General features: G+C 44.1%; 1 protein-coding gene across 1 annotated transcript; it reads left to right on the top strand.

Annotated features, from left to right (window-relative positions):
* Window positions 1–1,892: 1,892 nt before the first annotated feature.
* On the top strand, window positions 1,893–5,928 carry LOC306875483 (putative C-type lectin domain family 20 member A; the record flags this gene model as incomplete). Its single annotated transcript, XM_079426099.1, has 5 exons — window positions 1,893–1,944; window positions 2,734–3,096; window positions 3,323–3,667; window positions 5,243–5,334; window positions 5,422–5,928. The coding sequence occupies 5 exons, from the start codon at window positions 1,893–1,895 to the stop codon at window positions 5,524–5,526; spliced, it is 957 nt and encodes a 318-aa protein (XP_079282225.1). The 3' UTR covers window positions 5,527–5,928.
* Between the last annotated feature and the right edge of the window lie 5,044 nt (window positions 5,929–10,972).

Raw genomic sequence — 10,972 nt, 5'->3', positions numbered from 1 at the left:
GCTGCCAAATATGCAAGCCATTTTGGCAAAAAAAAAACATATATTAATAACTCAGTGATGAATCAGTGAAAGTGAAGTGACATACAGCCAAGTATGGTGACCCATACTCGGAATTCGTGCTCTGCAATTAACCCATCCAACGTGCACACACACAGCAGTGAACACACACACACACACACACACACAGCAGTGAACACACACACACACACACACACACACACACACAGCAGTGAACACACACACACCGTGAACACACACCCGGAGCAGTGGGCAGCATTTATGCTGCGGCGCCCGGGGAGCAGTTGGGGGTTCGGTGTCTTACTCAAGGGCACCTCAGTCGTGGTATTGAGGGTGGAGAGAGCGCTGGACATTCACTCCCCCCACCTACAATCCCTGCCGGCCCGAGACTCGAACCCACAACCTGTGGATTACAAGTCCAGCTCTCTAACCATTAGGCCACGACTTCCCCTGTTCTGTTGAACAATTTTTTTAGTGATACAATTGCAACTTTTACAATTCCCAGACACCTGTCATACTTAACAGCCTTTAATAAATATTAATGTCTTTGTAACTTTAATGTATTTAAATGTGTTTTGTGTAACCATATGTGATCCAGTTCAGTTTTTCTCTTAATTTCTTACTGAGGTTCATGTTCATTCCACAGATGAAGTAACTTATCTCCATTCATGCAAATCGTTGTGTTTCAGCGGACACACTGAGACTGCTTTCCATTGGGACTGTGACTCTTTATTCAAATGGCTTCGCAGAGCATGAAAATAACCAGTAACTCATACAGCTGGTCACATTAACTATGGAGACTGCATTTGTCTAATGTAATACTTAGATGTTTTTACTAATTATCAGCTATATGTTTATTATAGGTATGTTTGCTGTCCCTGTAGTGACATAATTTTAAAATTAATCAGTAATTGGAAATGTCTAGAATTTCATATGAGGAACAAAACAGCAATTGAAAAATTTGTTGAAGTATTTATTTGCACAAAATAGGACAATGGAGAATTTTACTGAAGTTTTAAACTGTTGAAGTTGTCACTAAAACAAATATTATTGGAGTGTTTTACAAGAAAATACTACTTCAGTATTTCTACTGTTTTCATGTTTATTTCTTGAATTGTCTCAGTTTTTGTCCTGAATGACTCTATTGTACTCTATTCTGTAGCTCAGCACTGTATGTCTCATATAAATCAAAATATATGTCTACGTTTTATGTAAAATTTTTAGGTTAGCTATGTGTAGGTTTATATAGGTTGTATATTTATTTTTGTTTATATAGGTTATATGGTGTATATGTACTGAATAGGTAATATGTTCAGATACCTTTTCATGTTTTATGTGTTTATTCAAGCACTTGACACTTGTCTTGACTCTTCACATTTAATTGGTACTTTGCAATATTTGTGAAATTTACTAGCAGTTTTTTTGAGGCCAAATTGTTCTAAAGTCAATTCTACAAGTTTTTGTTTTTTTTATTTTTTACATTTATTTATTTAATATATGCTTTTATCTAAATCGACTTACAGTTGAGGAATACAGCAAGCGATTCATCATAAAGAGGTAAACAATCACAGTAAGTGCTTGTAACATAAGGCTTCAGACATTGTTCAGATTAGTACAAGCTTTTTCAATGTTTTTCACAGATTTAATTGTGAACATAGTTGCCAAGATAATACAACATTTAAAAAATAATGGAATAGTGACAAGGTCCCAGAAATAATCAGGCCTCTACTGTAGGATTTCATTCTGTTATGAGAGATTTTGGCTAAGGAAAGGGCATGTGCAGATGCTGGATTTCCATATGGATGAGCTCAGTTACTGGTGATTTTCATGCTCTGCCATTTGAATAAAGATCCTCATGTTGCAGCAAAGTCAGAATGGAAATCAGTCTCCACACTGAACTTCTGCTCCGGAGGAGATTCATCAAAGGTAACAAATAAATCAACATTTATGTCAGGAATACAGCAAGTGTAAGGAATGTTGAAAGTAAAAACATTGAAATAATACAGATGTTCTGATATTTAATCAGCTGCGATGGTGACTGTATTGTATTTGTGTTTCTCTTGTTCGTTTGTCATTTAAGATGGATTTTTTTTTTGTTTTAATCCATTTAACTTGTCATTTAAAATTGATATGGTTGCACAATGTGAGGGGAAAGTCATTGCAATACAATCTTCTTTTAATGAATAGTTTTTTTTGTTATTCCACCGCATTCCTGATGCCTTTTTTTCATAAGAGTTTCATTTGAGACTTTTCAGTCTAGTGCACTGATAAGTTTTCATAATTTTACATTTATTCACTTGTGAGTTTTTAGTATACAATACAGACTAATATGCATTTATTTTCTATTCCAACCAAAAATGTTCAAACCTGCTGTTATTTAATGATTATCTTTTTTCTGTATGTATTTCAGTGAACAGAGCAGCAGAGATGATCCCGAAAACATTTCATTTATTTTTTTTACTAGGTGAGTTTGTGACAGAATGAAAATCACATTATTTGCAATGTTAACCCAACAAAATTTTGCTTTATGAACTTCATTTTGATTTCACCTATTGTTTCTTTCTGACCTCACATGATATCTGATCTGATTTAAGATCAGATTGCTTTCATCCAGAACTGACTGTCAACAGAATTACAGATCAGAAACGAAATGAAACTTGACGTGATTTTTTTCCTCTTCTTCTGCTGTTTATTTGAATGCTGTGCCGTTGACAGGACTTTTCTCGAAGACCTCGTGCTACTTCATTCTCATCCAAGAACCAAAGACTTGGACCGAAGCCCAATCGCACTGCAAGCAGTATCACGTGGACCTGGCTACGATTCAGAGCGATGAAGACAGATATAAGATACAAGAGATCGCAGCTGCCGTGAATTTCCGAAACAGGGCCTGGATGGGACTGTATGATGGTGTGTTTGCTTGGCGCTGGTCTTACCAAGATCAAAACCTAGACTACAGTAACTGGGCATCCCTGGAAGAGACGACCTCCAGGACTCAGAGGATGTGTGGCGTGATCAGAAACACTGGAGAGTGGCATGTTGAATCTTGTGAGCAACAAAAACCCTCTTTTTGCTACATGGGTAAGATGTTTTTTTTTTTTTTTTTTTTTTTTTTATGGGGTTGTGTGGAATTGTGTCATTTGTTTCTCTTACATTCATGCATTTGGCAGATACTTTTCTTTAAAGTGAGTTGCATCGCATTGGAGGTGAATATTTCATCAGTTTCATGCATGATTCTCTACAGTCTGAGCATGTGGATCTGGACAATATAGTCAGAATTATGAGATAGTTTGTTTGTTTTTTACAGGAAATTACATTGGAGGCAAATTTATTTTCAATGCTGCCAAACTGTCCTGGCGCGATGCTCAGCGTCACTGCAGGAAATACTACGTAGACCTGTCCACCATCAGTGACAGCTTTGAGAACAGCGCTGTGGGTCCGATACTTAAACTCTTCTTTCAGTACGAGGCCTGGATCGGCTTGTCCAAGAACCTGTGGCTGTGGTCAGACCAGAGCAAAGTGACCTGGCTGTCTGTGAAATGGGCCGACGGGCAGCCGGATAATGCCAGTGGCAATGAAAAGTGCGGGTTTGTCCATGAGACTGGACTGATTGGGGACGATGGTTGCTTGCATACCTTGCCTTTCTTCTGCAGTGAGTTTGAGTTCTGCTTCAATCCTTCAAGAACCAGAACATATAATACACTGGAGGCAATCTAAATACATACAAACGAGTCAATTCAACTGTAATCATAATCAATGCAAGATCATTTTTGTTTGTTTTGGCTTTAATCCATGAAGAACCAGGGGGCTGTTCCATAAACCAAGATTAGAGTATAAGCCAGGCTTATTTCGGTTAGTCAGGCTTATTTTTGGTAGATTCGGTTTCATAAATCAAACTTAAAAAAGTTCAAACTCAGTTACCCCGGCAACTTATGCTGGCAAACTAACCTGGTCCGGAGCAGGCTAACTGTCCGGCTAAGCTGAGCTCCTCTAACTCTGACCAATAGGAACGCATCCATATTACCACTGACTCTCTCACATACAGTCAGTTTAATTTATTATCGGTCCAAAAATAAAAGTATACAGAAAATACACCTTAAATAATCAAATAAATTAAAAATAGGCTACAACCAACTGTATTTAATGTATTGTGCCTAAAATGTAGGCGAAGGACATTTTAACATAGTTGCTACTTGTGCATGCAGTTGATCAGAAGTTTCTAGCCATGCAGCCTTTCTCTCTGAATTTATGACAGCTGTACCTTTTATGGTTATTAGAACATTAAAACATTACAATCTAAAAGGTCTCTTTAAAGCATTAAAGCATAAAAACACAATCAAAAGTTAAAATCACTGAATTAAAAATGTAAATTTATAATAGAAATCAGAGTACATTTTAACTGATAAGAGGAACACACATTTAACTCATTTGAGCTAGTGATTAACAGTTGCTGCTATCATAAAAATACACTTATATGTAGTAAAATTCTATGTGTCACATTTAATGTCCAACAACAAATATTTTAGCAGAATGTATATTTTATTCAGAATTCTTGCGCTAGTATTATATTCTGCTCTGTCTGTGTAGCGCGCATGCGCCGCGGCGCTCGTTCTCTCGCATAAGCCCCACCCACTCCTGACAGCTAAATGGATATATTTGCATGGCTTTCTGACATTTACAGATGTAAAAAATATACCTGTGACGTATCAGTTATGCACTGAGGAAAACACAATGTTTCAAATGCGTTAAACAGCACAAATATTCGCTGTTTGCTACGGTGGATCGATTTGATCCATGATCGACATTAAGGGCTGCTTCAGAATAAGCTGCACGTCACATTATCCTGACTCACTGAACCTGGATAGCATTAGTCAGATTGCGTCAACTTGAATTGTCGTTTATGGAACCGCTTTAGTCCCGATTGATTTGTTAGGTTATTTCAAGTCAGGTTTTGGACTTTAATCCCCGCTTTTCTTAGCGTCTTTTATGGAACAGCGCCCAGATCAGATAAACAGGATAATTACTGTAAAATGAATGAATACAAATGTGTTAATTAAAATATCGGTAAATATTACCAGGATTTTAAAACACAGAACAGTAATTTCTTACTTTTTTTACTATGTATTAGTCATTGTCTATCATAACACAAACCAATTATATTACTAAAAAACAGTCATACGTTGTACTTATAATTTTGCTTTTAAATATATGTTTATGTTTCTTTAAGCTAAAAGGGTGAAAAGACAGATTGTGAGATTTGCAGTGACATCCGCTGGGTTTCTGAATGAATCTGCAGTGATGGAGGACATAGAGAAGAAGGTGAGATGAACCTTTGTTATACTGCATGTATCTGAACATCAGTAGACTGATCTCGTTCACTAATCGCAGCTGAAATCTGCTCTCCAGATGAATCAGATCCTCTCAGATCAGCCGATGGACTCTGGATCCAGCGTAACGTGGAGAGTCCAGCCTGATGAACAGATCTTCCAGCGGCAGGAAAAACACGCATGAAACACTGCTGTCCTTTTGAACACTGCTGTGTTTAGCTTAGAGCCTTTATCGGCATTTTTAGGACTGGAAATTAACTAATTTTATGCAGTACTCTAACATATAAAATAGATGATAGGTTAAGATTTCATTTAAAATAGTATGAAACATGTAGAAACCCTACTTTTATTATAAATAAATTGTATTTGTATTCTTTCACTTATTTTATACAGAAAGATAGATAATGTGTAGTTGAGTAGTCACTTGCTGTTACAGTCATTTTTCTCCTTTTGTTCATTTAGTGTAAACTTGATAAACATAATAAATACTTATACATACATTTCATGATTTCCTTTACGATTGTGTAAACCAATATTGTACAAGACATAATGTTGTTTTCAATATTAAAATATATGCACATACATTATTCATTTAATCACTCTTTCATTTATTTGGACATTCATTCTGTTCCTGACTTTGTCTCATACCATATTTTAAGCTTGTCTATTCTGTACAAAGCAAAATGTATTTATTTTTTCTAAATATGTATTATTTATGCCTTTTGGAAAGCACTGTTAGAGTCTTGCATGACAACACTAACTTATCTAGCAGCTAAAACGGCCATAAGCATCAAGATTGATCATACAGTTGAGTTTACAGTAGAAAGTGATTGTTTACTGCCCTAGTGCCCTCTTATGATAAGACAGAGAAAGTGCCTAAATTATGTAGTTCAAAAGATAGAAACAGGGACAAGACACGAATTCTGCACCGTAACCAAAGAGCTGGATGCCAAGCGAATCAATGCTGAGATTAGATGGCATTTCATAATTGGCTCATGATTTTGAAATGCGTTTAGAAACGTCAATATATAGTATTAGAAAATGATTCAAGTTGTGTTCAAAGCTCTCAAATTGCAGGGTGATGATTCTGATGAAGGAGGAGAAGGTATTTCATTTGTATGATGGGTAAACATGATCAAAAGCAGTCCTAAAGTGTCTCAATGCTTAGATTCTGAACAAGTCTCAAGCAGGTTATTATTATGCGGTCCGTTCGTGTTTTGATGATGAGTCTCTCAGCTGCCAGGATGATGACATTTGACCTACCTGAGCTCGACAGGACAGGTAGGTTCACATAGTTTCGCTCAGGTGGATGTCGGAGGAGGCGCGATCGAGACTCAGACCCATCTGTTGCGAGGCACTGCGTTCATTTTAATAACACGTTTGGTGAGAGGTTTATTTCTTCCACACGTTTCCTGTAAGCCTCTTTGGAAACTTCACAGCATACATGGTAAGTTTGTTTTATAAAATGCTTCAAACAGACAGAATGAGTTAAATGGCGAGCTGCACAACGTGTTGTTACAGCTAAACAAAAACACAACCGCACGTGTTTCTTTTACAATATCAATATTTCTAATAACTACAGCGGATGTTGAGCTTACAAAGAAAATGCCGCTAGCTAAAACTGTTGCAGATGCTGATGACTTGGAAATACTACTTGAGGCTATATTATAACTTCATTTAGATCCACATTATGTATGGGGACTAGTGCACATGTGTATGTCATCACTGACGTCACGTATTTTGACTTTCTATGCGTCATCATGCTTACATTGCTGAAATATGAATATGACTGCTTTTGCAGCTCTTCATGAACAAACTATAGCACCATTTTAATGCAAGACACAACCCTAACTCTAACAAGGTGAATCGAGTAAAAAAAAAAAATTATGTTTTAATATACAAATAAATCGTCTCAGGTTACGTATGTAACCATGGTTCCCTGAAGGGAACGAGACGCTGCGTCGAAAACGCATATGGGAACGCCTTCAGCGTGACCAGGCTCTGAATATGATGTGTAATCAGTCAAACAAGGGCGAGGCGTCACGGGCGGGGTGACGTCACGACCAGGAAGCATATAAGCACGTGCGGTGGAGCCGGCTTCAGCTTCAAGTCATGAAGCAAGCGCTGGCAGGGAAGTGTGGCAACGCGACGCAGCGTCTCGTTCCCTTCAGGGAACCATGGTTACATACGTAACCTGAGACGTTCCCTTCCAGGAACTTCGAGCTGCGTCGAAAACGCATATGGGAACGAGATACCAACGCCGCCAGACTGACAAGTCCCTGCCTGGTGTCAGGACGAAAGGACAGAGGCGCCGGGAGTGGCTCGGATGTCGAGGTCATAGAACCTAACGAAAGTCAGGGGCGTGGACCACCCAGCTGCGTTGCAGATGTCCTGCATGGAACACCTGCCCAGAAGGCCTCGGAGGCCGCCACACCTCGGGTTGAGTGCGCTCTGACTCCCACCGGCGGGGGGAGCTCAGAGGCCTTGTATGGCAAAGCCATGGCACCCACAATCCACCTACTAAGAGGAGGGCTTCGTAGCAGGAAGACCCCTCTTAGGCGGACCATAGCACACGGGCAGCTGGTCCGCTTTCTCCACAGGGAGGACCTGTGGATGTATGCGTCTAGTGCTCGCACTGGACACATACGGTTGTGCTTCTCCTGGTCTGGCTCCCCGAAGGGAGGAGGACAGAAGGCCTGCAGTACGACCGGCTGTGGAACGACCGATGGGACCTTCGGAACATACCCCACGCGGGGGTAGAGGAATACTTTCGCCGAACCGGGCGCAAAGTGAATAGAGGCCGTAGTCAGGGCCTGAAGGTCACTCACCCTCCTCAGAGAGGTGATAGCCAATAAGAAAACGGTCTTGATAGTGAGGAGTCTCTCAGTTATCTCCTGAATGGGCTCGAAAGGTGCATTGCACAGAGCCTCCAGAACCACAGCCAGATCCCACGTAGGGACGAGATCGTACCGGAGGCCTCAGCCTCAGCGCACCGCGGAGGAAACGTGTAACCAGGGGGTGTCTACCCACTGACTGGCCACCGGTAAGGGCGTGGTATGACGAAATAGCTGCCACGTACACCTTAACAGTGTAATGGGTTACCCCTGCGGAGAAACGGGCCTGCAGGAACTCCAGTACTGCACCAACGGGGCAGTTGACTGGGTCGAGCTGGCGGTCCCCGCACCAAGAAGTGAAGAGCCTCCACTTCAAGGCGTACAGTTTCCTCGTAGAGGGAGCTCTGGATTGGAGGATGGTCTCGACAACCTCGGTTGACAGACCGGAAGCTATGAGCTGTGCCCCCTCAGGGCGTCACACCAACAGCTTCCATCACTCCGGGCGAGGGTGCACCTCGGTGCCCCCGGCCTATGAGAGGAGGTCCCTCCTGATGGGCACTTCCCACGGAGTGCCGTCGAGGAGAGATATCAGGTCCGAGAACCATACTCGGCCCGGCCAGAACGGTGCTACTAACAGTAGACTGACCTCGTCCCGGCGCACTCTCGCCAGAACTCCAGGGAGCAGAGCGATCGGGGGGAAGGCGTACAGACGGAGCCTCGGCCACGTCTGTACCATAGCGTCCAGTCCCAGAGGAGCTGGAGGGGTCAGCGAGAACCAGAGAGGACATTGTGCTGACTCTTGAGTCGCAAAGAGGTCCACCTGGGCCTGGCCGAAAATACCCCAAATCTGCTTCACCACCTCGGGGGTGAAGCCTCCATTCCCCGGGCCTCAGCCCCTGCCTCGACAGAATGTCTGCTCCCACATTGAGATGCCCAGGTATGTGCATAGCTCTCAGAGATAAGAGCTTGCCCTGGGACCACACAAGGATCTGGTGTGCCAGCTTGTACAAGGGGCGCGACCGCAGACCTCCTTGGTGGTTGATGTAAGAGACCACTGCCGTGCTGTCGGTGCGCACCAGCACGTGGTGATCTCTCAGGTCTGGGAGGAAGTGCTTGAGTGCACGGAACACCGCTAACATCTCTAGCCGATTGATATGCCACGTCAGGTGGCAACCTCTCCACAGACCGCGGGCAGGGTGGCCACTCATGACCGCACCCCAACCGGTGAGGGAAGCGTCCGTCGCTAGCGAGACGCGGCGACAAGGAACTCCCAACACCGGGCCCTGGGACAAGAACCAAGGATTCCTCCATATGTCGAAGGCACGGACACAACGGCGTGACACTTTGACAGCGCGGAGTGAGTTTCCCCTCAGGGAGACCCCCTTGGTCTTGAGCCACCACTGTAGGGGTCTCATGTACAGCAGGCCAGAAGGTATCACGCTGGACGCAGCTGCCATGAGCCCCAGCAGTCTCTGAAACTGCTTGACAGTGAGTGACTGGCCTTCTCGCACTCTCCTAACTGTAGTAAGGATCGACTCGATCCGAGCAGGGGACAATCGTGCCTGCATCGTGGTCGAATCCCACACCACGCCTAGATAAGTGATTCTCAGAACCGGAGAAAGCACACTTTTCTTGGCGTTCAGTCTCAACCCCAGTTCTTTCATGTGGGCGAGAACGACATCTCGATGCCGAACCGCCAACCGCTCTGATTGAGCGAGGATCAACCAATCGTTGATATAATTGAGTATGCGGATGCCCTGAAGCCGCAACGGGGCCAGTGCCGCATCCACACACTTGGTGAAAGTGCGGGGTGAAAGTGTTAGGCCGAAGGGAAGAACCCGATATTGGTACGCTTTCCCCCCAAAGGCGAACCTCAGGAACTTCCTGTGAGAAGGAAGGATGGAAACATGGAAATATGCGTCTTTGAGATCTATCGTGACAAACCAGTCCTCGGACCTGATTTGAGTCACGACCTGCTTGATAGTAAGCATCCTGAACTTCAGCTTTCTGACTGAGCGGTTCAGTAGACGCAGATCCAGTATGGGCCTCAGCCCTCCATCCTTCTTCGGAACAATGAAGTACCGGCTGTAGAAACCGGACTGGGTCTCATGAGGAGGAACCAACTCGATGGCTTCCTTCCTCAGCAGAGTACCAACTTCCTGTTCCACAACCAGAGCCTGCCCGGGGCGGACCGCAGTCATAACAACCCCGCAGAACGGCGGGGGTGGCCCGCCGAACTGAATACGATAGCCTTTCGCTACGGTCTGCAGGACCCAAGGAGACACATTCGGCAGCCACTGCCACCCCAGTAGGGGTCGCCCTCCGCGGTCCTGGGGCTCGCCCGTCAGGACCTTTTGCGCGAGGAGCTGGTATGCGGAGGAGGCTGCGCCCGCCCAGCAGCCACCTGAGTTTAGAGAGCGTGCATACCCTCTGCCCACCAAAGATGTTGTAAGCAGAGCAGGAGCCTTCAAAGGCGATGCCGTGGAGGGAGACAGATAGCTCGCAAGCGTCTGTTCAACCCGCGGCATCATCGCCGCATACCCGCGCTCATTCAGTTCCCGCGGGAACGACTGGCCGGGACGGAAAAATTTCACCCGCGATCTCGACACCTCGGTGAGGAGATCGGGGAAAACGGAAGGCTCCTGTGTAGAAGTAGCTCTCTGGGGCGAGAGAGGCGGCGAAACCTCGTCAACGCTCGTCACATCAACCTCCTCGGAGGACGCAGCGTCAAGCCCTCGTCTCGGGGGAAGAGACCGCTTCCGAACCGAGAGACGGGGCGCCAGATCAGGCGCGGGA

This window comes from Barbus barbus (assembly GCF_936440315.1).
Source record: "Barbus barbus genome assembly, chromosome: 1".
NCBI lineage: Eukaryota > Metazoa > Chordata > Actinopteri > Cypriniformes > Cyprinidae > Barbus > Barbus barbus.
Note: the sequence above shows the minus strand (reverse complement) of the source record. Positions and strands in the feature narration are given on the sequence as shown.